The following is a 17,649-nucleotide window of genomic DNA, read 5'->3' on the forward strand; positions in this document are numbered from 1 at the left end:
CTCTTCCCGACCTCTGTGCAGTGTTTGCAGAGGGGCTGTCCTGGAGCAGCTGGGATGGGGAGGAAGGAGACTAGCATCCTCTGCTTCTCCCTACCCATAGAAGAGGCCTGCCATACATTGCCCAGGAGCTCGCTGGGCAGTTGGCATGGCAGAGTTGCCAGTGGACATGCTCTGGTTCCTTGCAGTGATCCACAGGACAGACTCTGAATGGGAAAAAGAAAGATCCCCTTCCAGAGGTAGTGCGAGTAGTAGCAGGAAATGATCATCCCTCTAATTTCCCAAAAACTGCCCCTTCCTTCCATTTATCATCTTGGTTGGATCCCATAGAGACAGGCAGGGCCCCGAGGGTGATTCCCACTTAGTGTGTGAAACAGTGAGACTTAGAGATGGACGGCCCAAGGTGACCAGTGGGGGCTGTGTGGTGTGGAGGGAGTTGCTGGCAGTCTCTCACAGAGCTCCCAGGGCAGCCGGGAAGTTGCAGCCATCATTGGAAGAGGCGCACATGGTCAGTGGTTCTTGTGCAGGGACTTCTCTTTGGCTTACGAGGCTGATCCTATTCAACTAATTTATTTATTTATTTATTTATTTATTTATGTATTTATCGTGGTACTGGGGATTGAACCCAGGGAGTTTCTACCTCTGAGCTATACCCCAAAACCTGTTTTACTTTTTATTTTGAAATAGGGTCTCACAAAGTTGCAGAGGGCCTCGATAAATTGCTGAGGCTGGCCGCAGACCCATGATCCTCCTGTCTCAGCCTCCCCAGTACTGGGATTACAAGTGTGTGCCACCATGCCCATATATGTGCCTAGGACCATTGTATTTTGAGACCTTCGTGATGCAGTGGAGCTGCAGCTGCCACCGTGTGACTCTTGCAGGTTCAGGTTTTCTGAATGTCAGGGCTGACCTCTGGAAGGAATCTGGAAGCCACGGTCTCCATCACCTGGCTCCTCCAGGCTGAGCCAAGGCCCTGCCCACAGTCGGGTGCAGGGGAGTCGCTGGCTCCCATCCCACTGCTATTTGCTGAGTTGTTCTGGGCAATTCCCTCCACTTCCTGGACTAAGCCTCCCTTCTGCAACTGCTCACTCAAAATAGGTGCTATGTGGAGCCAGGTGTGGTGGTTCGTGTCTGTAATCCTAGTATTGGGGGGCGGAGACAGGAGGAGGAGCAGGCTTAAGGCCAACTCCAGCAACTTGGTGAGGCATTCAGCATCTTGATGAGACCCTGTTTCAAAATAATACAGAACTGGGGTATAAATCAGAGACAGAATGCCTCTGGGTTCAATCCCTAGTGCCACAACAAAATAAAAATAAAAGCCGGGCGTGGTGGCGCACGCTTGTAATCCCCGCGCTTGGGAGGCAGAGACAGGAGGATCGCGCAGGTTCGAAGCCAGCCGCGCGCGCTGGCTTAGGAGACCCTGTTTCCAAAATGAAAATGTAAAAATAGGTCTGGGAGTGTAGCCCAGAGGTAGAAGGGCTTCCAGGAACCCCAGTACCACAAAAAAATAAAAATAAAAATAAAAATAAAATACGTATTAAGTGGATTTTAAAGTTTTTTATTATTAAGATACAATTCACAGCTGGGCGTGGTGGCACATGCTTATAATCCCAGCATTTGGGAGGCTGAGACAGGAGAATCGCGGTTCAAGGACAACTTCAGCTACTTAATGAGGCCCTTTGAAACTCAGTGAGACCTGTTTCAAAATAAAGAATAAAAAATAGGGTCAGGGGTATAGCTTGAAGGTAGAATGCCCCTGGGTTCCATCCCCAGTACCTTAAAAAAATACAGTTCACATACTATAAAATTCCCCCTCCTTTTTCTATGGTACTAGGGATGGAACACAGGGGCATTCTACCTCTTAGCTATACCTCCAGGCCTATTTTTTATTTTTTTATTTTGAAACAAGGTCTCACTGATTTTCAAAAAGCTTCACTAAGTTTTTGAGGCTGGCAGCAAATCATGATCCTCCTGTGTCTCAGCATTCCAAATGCTGGGATTACAAGCATGCACCACCATGCCCAGCTTAAAAATCCCCCTTTTAGGGAAGGGAAACGAGGGGGGGAGAGAGCACCAAATACAGATTAAATGTATAACATTTACTTTCAATAAAATAAATTTTTAAAAATCCCCCATTTATTTATTTATTTATTTATTTATTTATTTATGTGTGCAGTACTGAGGATGGGACCCAGGGGCATTTCTATCTCCGGGCTATATTTCTAGAACTATTTTATACTTTCTTTGGAAACAGGGTCTCACTAATTTGCTGAGAGCCTCACTAAGTAGCTGAGGCTGGCTTCGAACCTGTGCGATCCTCCTGTCTCAGCCTCCCAAGCACGGGGATTACAAGCATGCGCCACCACGCCCGGCTTACACAATTTTAAATCTGAAAACTGCTCCCCCTTTTTTTGGTGATGCTGGGGATCAAATCCAAGGCTTTGCTCATGCTAGGCAAGGGCTCTACCACAGAGCCACGCTCCCTGCCCCAAGCCCCCAGACCTGTGGTATTGGGGATTGAACCCAGGGGCATTCCACCTCTGAGCTATACACCAGTCCTTTTCTATTTTTTGTTTTGAAACAGACTTACTAGGTTTCTGAGAGGTAAAAATGCAGTTTCTCACTGTATTGCTAAGGCTGTCTTCGAACCTGCAATCTGCCTGTCTCAGCCCCCCAAGTACTGGGCTTACAGGTGTGCACCACCCTGCCTGGCCCCCCAGCCTTTTGAAAAATAATCTTACTTTAGATATTCTATGTGTAGAGCAGATAGGAACCAGGTGAAAGGGGAAGTAGGCTGAGTCTGGCCTGCTGGGCAGTCCTGGTGCCAGTCTCCTGGGACAGTTTGCAGGCCTCGGCTCCATGCCAGGAATCTGAGTCTGACCATGGAGGCTTCCTGGGTGGCCACTTGGGCCCTCCAGCCTTTCTTGGTTGCCTTGGCATTAAATGGCAATTTAGCAAGGTTGTGGGTCTGTCCTGCCGCGGTATTAGGGTTGCCATAGCAACCCTAGTACCTAGCTCCCCATCACTGTCTCCAGCCCTGAGGGTGGCTTGTGTGGGAACCAGAAAACAAGCAGGACAGTCCTGGGATCTGCCGACAGCGTGAAGGTGCAGAGCAGCAGCGTAGCTGATGCAGCTGTGAAATCAGTGGCAGCGCGCTGAGCTCAGCCCTGGGTCAGGGGTCTAGAGTGTGGCTGCAGGAAGCTGCTGGGCCAGGCTCCCACCCACACTCTGTGCATGCTCGAGGCCCACCAGGAGCTCTTCAGCTGTGGGACAGACCCTGGTTCCCAGGTGTCTAGGCAGAGCCTCCCTCCCAAGTCTGTTGGGTTGGTGGCGAAGCTCTCTCTGCTTTCTGCAGCTTCGGTGGCTCAAGTCATTGGACTCAGGTCGGTCCATTCCCTGGAATTTCAGGGTTTCTTTCTTCTCTTATCAATGGCTAATGCTTTGAAACAAGATAATGGATAGCATATCCAGGACCTTCGCGTAGCTGGAGTACAAGGCTCATCTGACCACCTGGTTTCTCGGATTGAGGAAAGTACCACAGTGTCTGCTGGAGGGATGCATCTTCCTAATTTTACAGGTGTGGAGACTGAGGCCCAGGAGTCCTAGTAATTGATGAGGGAAAAAACATAATTTTTTCTCATTTCATTTCTCTCATTTCATGAACAGCCCTAGAAGCAGAGATTGTCAGACCCAGAAGCACCTTGAAGACCATATTGTGTATTGATTGTGTTTGTTCCTGTGAACGTCCCCAGGGCTTGTTCCCTGAGTTTCAGCCCCAGGCATGGCGTGCTAAGGGGTCACGATCGATCGCTCTCAAGGAAAGGCTGCAGGGCTGAGCCTATAAACACGTCCCCTTTGTGTGTGGGGACTGGGTGGGGATGACCAACAGGGCCTTTCGGTGGCATCAGAAAGAGCTGGGACCTGTGTCAATGGGAGGATCCTGAACACCAGGATCAAGACAGTTTCACACTAATCATCCGTTAGTCCAGCACCTCAGACGGCCAGGCCTCTTCTCCATCACTCCTGCCAGCGCCCTGACCACGGCCCTGACCAAGGAGTAAGGTAGCCTCCTCACTGGCCCCCCCAGCCCTGCCCCTTCCCAGAACATCGCACATGGGGTTCCTACCCAGGAGCTTTTTCCAGTGCCAGTCTGATTGTGCCCCTCTTCTTTGTGAAGTACTTCTGAGGCTCCCTCGTGCCACAGGGTAAGACCCTGGCTTCAGTGTGGCCCAGCCCCACCGCCCCACGACCTTGCCACTGTTCTTCTGCCTAGTTCCCTAGCAGTTGTGCTGTGGAACGATTCACCACCTTTGGCCAGGCTGTTTCTCCCCTCCCACTGGGGAACTCCTATTGATCCTTCAAGACCCAACACAATTTCTGGTTTGGAGAATCTTTTTCTAACTTTTCTGAGGCTGCGAATATGTCTTGAATGTGTTTCTGTTCAAAGCTCCTATCATATTGCAATTACTGCCAGAAGAGTGGCTGCTCCCGGTTTCTGAGTGTTTACTGTGTGATGGGCCCAAGTCCCGTCCACGTATTAGTTCACGTTACTCTCACAGTAACCATGGGAGGTGCACTTCCCCCACCCTACTTTGCAGATGACAAGGCCAGAGCTCAGAGAAGTGGGGTGACTTGCCCAAGGCAAGTACCTGGAGGTGGCAGAGCAGGGATTTTATTTCTGCATACTTCCATCTCCTGTTTCCTGGACACACACACACACACACACACACACACACACACACACACACACACTTTGAAAGTCCTCCAGAAACACTGGGGATGTATGGGACCAATCAAGGGATGGATGCAGTGGGGTCACTATTGGTAGCAAGATGGGGACGTAGACAAGGGAATGGAGGGAGGAGAGTGAGAGTGAGGGGGAAAGGACCGGCAGCCCTGCCCCCACAAGCTGGGTTTTCCTTTCCACCTTCTATTCTCAGTGGCAGGCTCTGGCCACCTGGGGACAGGCCTGTGGGCCTCCAGGCTGAGCAGGTGGCATGGTGACAAACTCCATGGCAACCTGCCTCCTCCACAGGGCCTGGAGAGGAGGGAGGACTGAGAAGGCACAGGGCGCGTGCTCAGGCTTCGCGGCAGCACCCTGGAGCCGTGGTTTCCTCTGGGCCTGGGCGGCTCCTGCCCTCCCAGAAGGAACGCTCCCTGTGAGGTCCCATCCCAGCAGGGGAAACGCTGTTTCTACCTCTATTCCCAATGAATGGCTGCTCCTGGCCTCCACAGAGACAGCCAGCTGCATCCAGGTACAAATGTGCCACCCCCATCTAGGGAAGGAGACACAAGGAACTGAAGCGCAGGGCAGCATGGGGCTGCCCCGTAAGGTAGTAGCAGGGCCTGGGGATAAGACCAGCACCGTCCCAAGGCCACAAGCGACTCCAAGCCAAGCTGGCGGCAGCCTCCCTTCTAGCACGGGGCCCTGGAACCCCACTTGCACTTCCCGGCACCCTAGCAACACTCACCCAAGCTGGCTCTAAGGACAGAGGCCATCCTGGGCTGGGAGGTCTTCCTGAAGGAGACTACCTGATGGAGAGTGGCCAGAGCCCAGCACACCTGAGTTGTCACTTGGAGCCCAAGTGAGCTAACGGCGCCTGTCTGAAGCATACAAAGGTACTGGGTGACGCTGCCTGACCACAGAGGCTGCAGTCCATGACAGGCAGTTCTTGAGCCCTTGCCCACCTCTGTTGCTCCTGGTCGAGGTCCTCCTGTGCCCACAGGACAGCCATCTGTGGCCATCCAGACAAGCATGGAGGGCACATTGGCCTCTTCCCCCACCCCTGCCCCATGGCTCCTGCTCTGGATCTGACCTTACGGTTCCTGGAGGCCCTGCCTTTGTGACCAGGGCACACCAGGCAGGGCAGGAAGCCTGGCCGAGCTGGGTGAGGAGCTCAGGTGACAGGCATGGTGTCCGCGGCCCCTGCAGCCAGGCACCCGACACCTCAGGACAGACAATGCTGGCTCTGTCCAGGCCCTCCAGGGGCACAGGCCTCATTTTCTGTCACCACCAGGAAACGGGCCATCAGAGCGGCGCCTTTGTCCACCCGGCAGGCAGCCCCACTGCTGGCGGGGAGGACCAGGCTCCTGGAAGGCCCCGTGCTGGGAAGGGTGATCCCTGGGCCAGGGGTTCTGGGCTTGTTATCCAGCCCCGCTACACTGCTGTTGACCTGATTTGATGCTGGCTCTGCCACATACCTGGGTGTGACTTGGCCACGTTTCTTCCCTCTTGGTGGCTGATTCCGCAGTGGGAAAGGGGACTAATCTCAGCACTTCCTCATAGGGCTGCTGGGAGGAGTCCAAGGCCTAATGTACGTAATTTGTGTGGCACAAGGGTGTGTGGTGGGGCCTGAAGTGGAGCAGGGCTTGGCACGCTGCGCTCTCAGCATGGGGCCTCAGCCAAGCCTCCTGTACCCAGCTAACTGCCTCTGCCCATGGTCTGACTTGGAAGGAGTGTGCTTGGGTCTCTGAGCTGGCTCAGGATCAGCACCTTGGCTGCCGAGAGCCCAGGCCCTCTACACAGGAGCTTGAGCCAATGTCCGGTGTAACCCTCCTGCCCACCCAGCTACAGCCCAGCCAGCATGGTGCTCCCCTTCCTTCAGCTCAGCCCCCTCCCAGGAAAGAGGCCTCATGCCCGTGGGCAGCAGCCAGTGAGCCCGAGCCCACCCACCCACATATCAAGAGTGTCTCTAGGCTGAGCCCTCCCACAGAGACACCCACCAGCAAGTAGGGAGGGCTCTGCTCCCTCAACCCCAGTCCACATCTGCATCTGGCCTGTGCTCTGGGTTCCGGGATATGCCACGGTCCGCGCAGTGCATGATGGCCAGGCTTGCCTGGGTGCGCCTGAGTGCGGGGTGGGCTGCTTGTGGACTGGCTGCCTGAGCATGTTCACGGAGACATGTGTGGTGCATCTTGGAATGTCAGGCCATGTTCGTGTTTTATCCATATGTCTTTCTACATGTGTGCTGGTGTGTCGGTCTGTCTTGTCTCCCCTGTAGACGGGAACCCTGAACAGCACATCAACCGGGAAGCCGATGGTCGGCGAGACCTGCCCAGCCTACTCTGGGGTCCCTGGCCCTGCTCCAGGAGTCCTCCAGCCAGCAGGCCCTGCCAAGGAGGGAGGCCTGGACAGCAGAGGGGTTGGGGTCTGAGTGTCAGGGACCCCCAGAGAAAGAGGTCAAGACTGAGCACTGTGCCTGCGGACAGGGTGCCACTCCTGCTGCCCTGTGACCTTGGGCGAGGCCTGCGCCCTCGGGGGCATATTCACTCACCTGGAGGGCTGGACTCACAGTTTCTAGCAGCCCCTGAGGCCCTGATGACCAAGATTTTAAGTCAGGTGGCAGGAGCCTTTGCATCGGACCCACTAAGTTGGTGGGTGGAGGCGGACGAGCCCAAGCCTCGCCTGGCTCGGGTGTCCTGCTGAAGGGTCACAGGAGAAGCCATGCCAGGCAGCGGCCCCAGCGAGAGGATGACGTGGCCCGGCCCGGCCCTCCCCGCGGCCCCCCCAACCCGCCCTCTCTCCTCAGCCCCCGGGACACCGCCTATCCCGCCCCTCACCCGGACCCGCAGCCTTATGGCCATGGCCCTGCCAGGGAGCAGACGAGCGTCCGCTGGAACCCGCAGGTAAGTCCCCCAGCCCAGGACCTCGGGGTGGGGGTCGGCCTCTGTCCTCACCTGCCACTGGCTTGTAATGAGTCTTTGAGCAAATCATGTCCCCAGTTTTCCTGTCTGTAAAATGGGCTTCCTCTAGGAACTATTTAAGGACTCAAATGACATGGTGGGTATGAAAGTTTTCTGAAGGCTCAAACCACCAGGTTCTTAACAGCTCTGGCCCCATTGATGTAATGACCAGAGGGAAATCATAGCATCACGTGCTCAGGTTTGCTTGGCCCAACTTGATTTTTGCCACCTTTGTCTCCTCCCCCTGCCCCCGCCCCATCAGCCTGTCCTTCCCTGTGTCTCAGTCCATGCAGGGATAGTCACCCCTGGGTGTGGAGAACCCTGGAGTGGAGGACCCTTGGTGAGGACTGATAGGCCCCACCCATGGCCCACAGCTCTGCCCAGCCCCCATCCTTGTCCCTGGGGAGCCAGGAGGACCAGCCTCCCTCTGGTTTTCCATCTTGATTTGCACCCTCTGTTCTGTCACCCCTGTCTGTGCTTCCCCCTCTCCCTACTGCTTCTCTCCCCGATGACCCCACAGTGGGGGCACTCTGGGCCGCAGCGGCCTGGCAGTGTTCGCCCAGTGTCCACAGCTGCCCACCAGCCAGAGCGAGCAGCTGCCTCTTCTCCCCGCCTCCAGGCGCACCTCTCCACCCGTGAGTGTGCGGGACGCCTATGGTACCTCCTCCCTCAGCAGCAGCAGCAACTCGGGCTCCTGCAAGGGCAGCGACAGCAGCCCCACGCCAAGGTAACCAGCGCCTCCGCCCTGGGGCCAGAGGGGAGCCACGGTGCTCCACCACCCTGGCTCCAGCACACTCTTGGCTTTGTGGCCTGGAGCAGGTCATGTGCCCCTCTGCACCTCTGTTCCTGTCTCTGAGCTGGGCATGACAATGTCAGCTGCACACAAGCAGAGAGGCTGGAGCCAACTAGAGGTGGTACTTTCAGAACCGGGATGCGGAGGCACGCTCTCCCTTCCTCTTCCTCGTGAACGGCTTCTGTTCTCATCTTCACACGATGGCTCTAGTCATCAAGTCAGCCATCCAGGAAGAAGACAGAAGAGACCAAAGACCCATTCAGGTCTTGTTCTTTTCCTGAGAGACATCCTCCCTGGGAAGGTCTGCTTACACCTCGCTGGCTAGAACTGTGGCTAGCACTAGCCACAAGGCCCATTACACAGAGAGTTAGCATTTTCCCCAGCGTAGTTCTCTCCCTGACAAAATGGAGGTTCTGTTGGAAAGAAGGCCAGCTGGACATGGAGAGCAGCCAGCAGCGTTTGGCCAGCTGGGTCTTCTGAGGGGACACCAGAGTGGCAGGAGATATGTTGCACACACAGCACGGCTGGGTTGTGGTCTTGGGCACGGTGGACAGAGACTGGAAAGCGGGATGCGGTGGAGAGGGGAGTGGGTGTCCTGGAAGACCAGCAAGTGGGGCTGGAGGTTGGAGCTTTATCCTGTTTCCATGGTGCTGAAATACAAGCGGGTGGCAGGGGACACAGGGGACTGGCTGGGGCTTCAGATTTGGTCATGTCCTGTCTCTGAGTCCCCATTTCCTTGTCCGTAAGTTGGACCTAATCACCTCAAAGTTTCAGCGAGTTCAGATCTGCATGCCACCACCCATCCCACGGCCCATAACTGCTATTAGTAGGACTCCGGTCTGACTTGAGGGCTGAGGGCAAGAGAAGACCAGAAGAGATCCAGCCTGGGCTCCCGTGGCCAGAGCACTCCTGGAAGGCTTGTCTTGCCCCTTCTAGTAGGGAGGGTGCCCATTTGTGTGCAGTGATGTCCAGAGAAGGTCTCAGGGCTTTCCACCATACAAGCACAAGAGAGGACATGTGGGTATAAGCCCCATCCCCCAGCATCCTGCCTGGAATCTACCCAGAGCCTGGAGGTGAAGTGATGTGTTAACTTGTATTTGGAGAAGAAGATAATTGGCAACTTCAATACTTTCTCATTTTAACAAGTTATTCTAACAGCTCATAAAGGCAGTCCCAGGCTGAGCAGTGCTTCTGTGGGAAGACCCTCTTGCACCACAAGGTTGCAGCTGAGAGACACACATTATAGCATGTTCTTCTTCTAATATATATTATATTATGTTATATTATCCTAATTAATTATATATATAGAGAGAGAGCTAGTGACTAAGAATGTGTGAGTATTAAATGTTATATTAAAAAAAATATACTTACGAAAGCTAGTAGAAAAAGTTAAAGCAGTTACTCCTTTCCGATCCTCAATTCGTACTAGTTTAGTCCTGTTTCCATCACTACTGACACTACCCACCTACCCCAGGCCTGAGGGAAGGACCTCACTTTACTCCCCACAGATCTGTGCCCCTATCGCCACCAAGGCCCTGGCAGGGGAGAAGGACACCCCCCAGGACTAGCATGGGTGGGCCTCAGGACAATCTGTGTGACTTCTCCTTTCAAAAAAGAATTCTAGACCAGAGTAGGGAATCCCAAGCTCCAACCCACATGCGCACCCTGCCCCTCACCAAGGATGTGACTTAAGTTAAACCCAGGGACTAGGAGGTGAGCATAGAACACATCTCTCCCTCTTCCCACTACTATTGCCATGTTCTCTTCAATAGTTTACAATCTACAGATACATGTTCCTCAGTAAACAGTTGATGAGCTTCCACAAAACTTTAAAAAGTGCTTCTGTTGCCAGGCATGGTGGTGCACACCTGTAATCCCCATACTTGGGAAGCTGAGACAGCAGGGTCTCAGGTTTGAGGAAAGAGAGTGGTAACTTAGCAAGACCCTGTTTTAAAATAGTAGTACTGGCTGGGCGTGGTGGCACATGCTTGTAATCCCAGTGCTTGGGAGGCTGAGACAGGAAGATCACACAGGTTCAAAGCCAGCCTCAGCTACTTAGTAAGGCCCTCTGCAATTTAGTAAGACCCTGTTTCCAAATAAAGTATAAAATAGGTCTGGGAGTATAGAAAAGCCCTCGGTTCCACCCCCAGTACCACACACTAAAAAATAGAGCTCAGAAGTAGAATGCCCTTGGGTTCAATCCCCAACTCCAAAGAAGGAAAGGAGGGAAGTAAAGAAGAGAAAGAGAAGAATCAGCCAGGTTCAGTGGTGCACTTTGTAATCCCAGCCCTTGGGAGGCTGAGACAGGAGGATCGCAGGTTCATGGCCAGCCTCAGCTACTTAGTGAGGCTCTCTGTAACTTAGTGAGACCCTGTTTCAAATTAAGAATAAAAAATAGGGCTGAGAGTAAAGCTCAGAGTTAGAATGGCCCTGGGTTTTATCCTAGTAACACCAAAAGGAAAAGGAAGGAAGGAAGGGAAGGAGGGAGGGAGGGAGGGAGGGGAGTGGAGTTCTTTCAACTTGGCTACTTAAGCAAATGAGCCTCACCAGGGTCTCTCTTTTCCAGCCCCATAAAGTACCCGCCCTCCCTGGGCCTGGGAGTCCCCACGCACTAACAGGGGAGAGAGGAACAGCAGCAGGACCTGAGTTTAGGTGTGTGGGAACATGCCCAGGATTTTAAGCCAGTACTCATGGAGGTTTCTCTGAGAGCAGAGGAACCAGCAACCAGGAAGTCATGGTGGGCTGTCTAGCCGTGGTCTGTGGAGAGCGGGTGCTCTCCTTCCTGAGGAAGCCTTGGCCAGGTCTGCCCCTGGCATCGCTGCCCGCTGCATGGACATTCCTCCTCCTCTGCACAGTGGGACTGGAGATTGCTGCACACTCGGCATGTCAGTGTCACCCACGCTGGTGGAGGAGCAGGTCAGCCTGCTGAGACAGTCCCTGCCCGGCGCCAGCAGGGGTCGCTGTGTGCTCACATACGACGCAAAGGGTAGCCCTGTGAACACTGTGAACCTGACCTGGCACTTGCCCTCGCCCCTGAGGGTGACAGGAAGATGGAGGGGAAGTGCAAGCATGAGTGTGTGTACACCCATGTGGGCATGCAGGTGTACACGGACTGGAATCGAGTTCTCAGCCTGCATTCCCCGGAAGTGCACATACATGCCTTACACAGCTATGTACCTGGAGGCAGGTGAGGAGGGAGGGCGGCAGAGTGTCCCAGGTACGCGTCCTCAGCCTTCAGGCCCAGGAGCACGCCCCTGGCCTCCCGGCCCCCAACTCTCACGTGTGTTGTGAATTCGGGGCCCACTGGAACTATCTGCGTGGCTTGGGGTGCAGCCTGCTTCTCCAAAGCTTCCGCCCCTCTAAGAGGTGAAGGCAGTCCTATTCTCCACACTCTGAGGACTGTGCATATGGCATTCAGCAAGGTGACAGGCTTCTGTGTGCCCCTCCACCCCAACCAGAGGAGCCCTGAGTCCCCCACCTCGTCATCACTCAGAAGAGCATCACTGGAACCCGCCTTCCAGAGGTTGTGTCCTTGGCCACAGCCGCGCAGGAGGCCTGGCTTGAAGCCGTCTGGTGGCCATGCAGGGGTGGCAAGGCTGGGTCTCTTGCTCCCTGCCCCTGTGACTGGGGTCTCCTTGCAGGCGCTCCATGAAGTACACGCTGTGCAGTGACAACCACGGCATCAAGCCCCCCACCCCGGAGCAGTACCTGACCCCGCTGCAGCAGAAGGAGGTGTGCATCCGGCACCTGAAGGCCCGGCTGAAGGACACGCAGGACCGGCTCCAGGACCGGTGAGCAGGCAGCTAGGGGCAGCCATGGGGACACCCTGTCCCAGCGCCACACTCGGAGAGAGGGCTAGAGCGCCCCAGCATCTATCTACTCTCTCCTTCCCAGCAAAGCCTCACTTGAGCCCATTTGTAGAGCCCCAGTCCTCAACAGGCCGCTGCAGGAGGTGCCCGGGGCCAAGTGGGAGGCAAATCCTCCCTCAGCATCCTCTCCCAGATGAGGCCCAGCAGCCCCTTTCAGACCTGGCTATGGCTCCTGTCTCCCTGGGGCAGTGAAGCCAGTGCTCCTTTCTGGCTCACCTGTCTCGGTGGCTCACCCTCCTTGCTTTGCCTCCTCATAGTGAGTCCCTAGGACACGCTCAGCCCCAGTTCAGGCCCAGAAGCCTCCCCATCATCTGCTCCCTGCCTAAGGAGATGTAAGACCATGAGATACTTTCTGAGCTTGTGTCCAGCTGGGGCCCTGCAGGTGGGCTGCTCATCCTCACCTCCCTGCCTCCGTCTTCCCAGCCTGTGTTGTCTTTATGAGGGACACTTCAGGACTGACCTGATCTCCTGTCACCTTGGCCCTCTTCTCCAGGCTGTGTCTATCAAACACGAAGCCTGTCAGGAGCTGGATGAGGCCCTGTGCGGCGCACCAGAGCTCAGCGGAGACAGCGCAATTATGTCTCCCCACACCTTCCCCCCCCAGTACTGGAGACTAAACCCAGGGTCAGTCTCCCTCGGAGCTACACCCCCAACCTTATTTTTTTTTAATTTGCGGTACTGGAGATGGAACCCAGGGGCATTGTACCTCCAAGCTATACCCCCAGCCCTATGTTTTAGCCTTGTTATTGTTGAAGCAGGGTTTCACTGAGTTGCAGGGTGCCTCACTAAGTAGCTGAAGCTGGCTGCGAACCTCCAATCCTCCTGTCTCAGCCTCCCAAGAACTGGAATTACAAGTGTGCATCACCACACCTGGCTTTCTTTTTAAAAAACAGCAACTTTCTATAGCACCTGGCCCTAGGTAACTCATTTACCATACTGACCACTCACCTGAAGTACCCAATGGGATGATTTCTAGTAGTCTCGGAATTGTGTGACAGTTACCACTATCTCATTTCATTAACGTTTTTATTACCCCCAAAGAAAGCCTGCTCCCTTTAGCAATCACTCCCCATTTCTCCCTGACTGGCCCAGTCCCTGGCAGACTTTGATCTCTCTGACTCTGTGGATCTGTCCATTCTGGACATTTCATAATGTATTACCAAGGAGCCAGTCCAGGTTGAATTTGTTGTGGTTTCCAAGTACAGGTTTCAAGTGACATTCTGTGCACCTCAGTCTTGGAGCCGTCGCCTCCCCAGCGGTGCCCAGCGCCTGCTAGGCCTTTTGTTCTAATGTCTTCAGGAAGCAGATGGCTCATCCCCCAGCTTCCTCTCTAGGCCAGCCACACTGCTCAGAGAAGACCACCTGCCCTGCGCGGCAGGCAGGGTGCCCTGCGGGAGGCATGCGCACACCCCAGTCCCATTCTGCCTGCTGCTGTTGCAGGAAGCTGTGGCAGCTCTGACCTCGCTGTGTGGCCGCACTGCTCACACTCTGTGTTGCTTCAGACCTGTACTTCCCCCAGTAGCCAACCTTCTTGAAGAGACTGTGTACATAGACATTTGTGTGCACTATGTCCCCCATCTCAGGCGCTCTCTCCCCATCTCGTTTCCTTGGCAACCTTATCCTTCAAGACTCAGTTCCAATGAATGCACTGCAGTCCACTGAGGCATAGCCAGGCCTGGGAAGCCCTTGCTTCCTGGGGTCCAGCTGGCTCAAGGAGAGAAGGTCAAGGACCAACCAGGCTGTCCGTGTCCGTTCCTTCTTCAAGACTCCTGTTCCCAGGAGGAGGCGTGAGTGAGGAGTTGCCAGGAGGGTTGGCCAGGAGTGAGCTTCCGCCCTGGGGCAGAAGGAGTGGAGAGCATGAATGCCGCATGCCTGTTGGTACATCTGCCACTGCTGCTGAGGTGTGTCCTGTTGGGTGGTCGGACACCTGCTAGAGGATTCCACCGCTGCCACTGCATCCCCTTAGGCCCAGTTCCTTCAACATATTGTGGAAGAGCTCCCGGGCCCATTTCCTGAATGGGATTTCCAATCTGACCTAAAAAGCATGTGGTTCTTGATCTGGGACAGCCCCTGTGCTGAGCTCATAAAGCCCACAGCGACAGCCTCCCATCTGCCCACAGGAAATGTGGACTCTCCTCGTGTGCACACCCAGGGTGCACGCCGATGGCCACATGCAGACTGGATCAGAAGGAGTGTGCTGAAGGGGGCATGCCCAGCTACGGGCATTGTGTCCTGGGAAGGGTGGTCCTCCTTTCTCATGACTTTCAACCAGTCTGTTCCATCTCATCCTGGTTTTACCTCTAGACCCGATGGCATGCTTTTCCAACTAGCCTTTCTCCCCTGCGCCCCCAGCTTTCTCTGTAACTCAGGCACTTGGGAAAGCCTGAGCATTTCTGGGCAAACATCTTCCTACTGTCTTGCTTCCTGGCACTTGCTTCTTCTCTAGCTCTGTGCCCTTCTTGTTCATCTTTGCAGTCTCTCCTCTTTATAGTAGGGACAAAGAAGAAACTTCTAGCATCTATCAAAGAGGATCCCTTCTGCCACTTCTCATCCCTCTGCTTAAGGGTTAATGTAAAGTTATCAGCTTTCCCTGCCAACACTGAAGGTAGCCATTTCTCTCATGCCACTGGCCTCCTCCAGAGATGTCTCTGGCCAAATGTTCCTCCATTTAAAAAGCTCAAAGCCTGATTTAATAGGAGGTCACAGCCCTTTCTATATAGCAGAGGTTTTAGGTCTAGTTTTTATTGTTTTACATTATGATTTTATTAGGTTTTTATAGCTGTAGCTCTTAGAAATTTAGCCAGGCATGGTGGCACACACTTGTAATCCCAGCATTTGGGAGGCTGAGACTGGAGGATCACAATTTGTGGACAGCCTCAGCTACTCACTGGGGCCCTCCACAACTTAGTGAGATCCTGTTTCAAAATAAAGAATAAAAAATAGGGCAGGGGGTATAGCTCAGAGGTCGAATGCCCCTGGATTCCATCCCCAGACTTGCAAAAATAAAAAGAAAGAAAGAAAGAATAAAAAATAAAGCTGGGGGTGTAGCTCAGAGGTAAAATGCCCCTGGGTTCAATCCCCAGCATCCCCCCCCCCAAAAAAAAATTAAGAATCTTTGTCTAGTCTCTTTTCTAGCTGATGGAGTTAATCATAAAAAGTCATCTGCAAGCCGGGTGTGGTAGCGCACACTTGTAATCCCAGTACTTGGGAGCCTGAGACAGGGAGGATCACAGGTTCTAGGCCACTTAGTGAGAATCTGTTTCAAAATAAAATTTAAAAGGGTTGGAGGAAATAGAGGTATAGCTCAGAGGTAGAACACTCCTCCTGAGTTCAATCCTCAGTACAAAAAAAAAAAAAAAAAAAAAAAGCCACCTGCATCCTGGCTTCTAGGGGTAGGAATGGGAGTGGCATCACCCATGGACATTTCTTGTCTCTCCCAGGAGGCTTCTCCTTTTTTACCCACCCACCCTCACTGCTCCTATGGGATAAAAGGAAGGAGGTCTAGGCATAGAGTTCTTCCTTTTGTTTCTATTTTATTTTTTATTTTATTTTTTGCAGTACTGGGGGTGGAACCCAGGGGCTTCTCTACCTCCGGGCTATACTCCCAGACCTATTTTATACTTTATTTGAAAACAGGGTCTCACTAAGTTGCTGAGAGCCTCACTAAGTAGCTGAGGCTGGCTTCGAACCTGCGCGATCCTCCTGTCTCAGCCTCCCAAGCTCCTTTTGTTTCTAGCTCTGAGACACTGCAGCCCAGGCCTTCAGTCCTGGGTCCTCAGGAGACCCTGTCCCCCTCCTTGCCTCTCCATGCAGAGGCGGTAACAGGCAGGCAGTGAGTAAATGCATGTCACCTGCTCGCAGGGACACAGAGATTGATGACCTGAAAACGCAGCTGTCACGCATGCAGGAGGACTGGATTGAAGAGGAGTGCCACCGCGTGGAAGCCCAGCTGGCCCTGAAGGAGGCTCGCAAGGAGATCAAGCAGCTTAAGCAGGTCATTGATACGGTCAAGAACAACCTGATCGACAAGGACAGGGGGCTGCAGAAGTACTTTGTGGACATCAACATTCAGAACAAGAAGCTGGAGACATTACTTCACAGCATGGAGGTGGCCCAGAATGGCATGGCCAAGGAAGAGGGAACCGGGGAGTCGGCGGGTGGGTCCCCGGCCCGGTCCCTCACACGCAGCTCCACCTACACCAAGCTGAGCGACCCGGCTGTGTGCGGTGACCGCCAGCCTGGCGACCCCCCCAGCACCGGCGCTGAGGACGGAGCCGACAGTGGCTTCGCGGCGACGGATGATACCCTGAGCCGGACGGAGGCCCTGGAGGCCAGCAGTCTGCTGTCGTCGGGGGTGGACTGCGGCCCCGAGGAGGGCTCCCTGCACAGCTCCTTCAGCCTGGGCCCCCGCTTCCCTGCCAGCAACACCTATGAGAAGCTGCTGTGCAGCACGGAGGCGGGAGTGCAGGCCAGCTGCATGCAGGAGCGAGCCATCCAGACAGACTTTGCACAGTACCAGCCTGACCTGGGTGCTCTCCTGGAGAAAGTGACCCAGGCTCAGGCCTGCGTGGCGGTCCTCGAGGACAGGCACCCAGAGCCAGGTCCCCACACCGTAGGGCCCAGAGACCCTGACTCGGCAGTGGTGGTGACAGTGGGTGACGAGCCTGAAGCCCCAGAGCCCGTCACCCATGGGCCCACCCCAAACCAGTCTGGAGCCAACCCTGGGCCGTCGGTGAGCGTGGTGTGCCCGGTGGAAGAGGAGGAAGAGGCTGCCGCACCTGAAAAGGAGCCCCGGAGCTACTGGAGCCGCCACTACATCGTGGATCTGCTGGCGGTGGTGGTGCCCGCTGTGCCCACCGTGGCCTGGCTCTGCCGCTCACAGCGCCGCCAGGGCCAGCCCATCTACAACATCAGCTCCCTGCTGCGGGGCTGCTGCACCGTGGCCTTGCACTCCATCCGCAGGATCAGCTGCCGCTCGCTGAGCCAGCCAGGCCCCAGCTCCACAGGCGGGGGCTCCCAGCTCTGAGGGGGTGTGTCCCGGGCAGCGCTGTCGGCCTGACCACTGATTGTAGGGATGCCGTCCCCCCTTCACATGTCCCATGGGCATCATCTTATTTATTTCAATTTAGGTTTGGAAAATTTTTCTTCCCCAATGTTCACAATGTCCAGGGTTGAGAGTAGAGCTTGGGAAAGGCACCCCAAAACTTCAAGAGTGAGGAAGGCAAAGGAGGCCTGCGACTGACCCAGGGAGAGGCCGTCGGGGCGCCCATCCTGGCTCCTCAGCCAGGCGGCTGCACAGGAAGCATC

The 17,649-nt window shown here is 54.7% G+C and overlaps 1 protein-coding gene across 3 annotated transcripts; it reads left to right on the forward strand.

Moving 5' to 3' along the window:
• Positions 1-7,441: 7,441 nt before the first annotated feature.
• SNPH (syntaphilin) lies at positions 7,442-17,368 on the forward strand (the record flags this gene model as incomplete). Of its 3 annotated transcripts, none has more annotated exons than XM_080716830.1 (4): positions 7,442-7,623; positions 8,201-8,407; positions 12,115-12,264; positions 16,204-17,368. In XM_080716830.1, the coding sequence occupies 4 exons, from the start codon at positions 7,442-7,444 to the stop codon at positions 17,366-17,368; spliced, it is 1,704 nt and encodes a 567-aa protein (XP_080572956.1). The 3 variants fall into 3 exon arrangements, with proteins under 3 accessions (XP_080572956.1, XP_080572957.1, XP_080572958.1); XM_080716831.1 differs by having other exon boundaries at positions 8,300-8,407; XM_080716832.1 differs by lacking the exon at positions 8,201-8,407 and having other exon boundaries at positions 7,574-7,623.
• Positions 17,369-17,649: the final 281 nt, after the last annotated feature.

This window comes from Muscardinus avellanarius, assembly GCF_963383645.1.
Source record: "Muscardinus avellanarius genome assembly, chromosome: 19".
Classification (NCBI taxonomy): Eukaryota; Metazoa; Chordata; class Mammalia; order Rodentia; family Gliridae; genus Muscardinus; species Muscardinus avellanarius.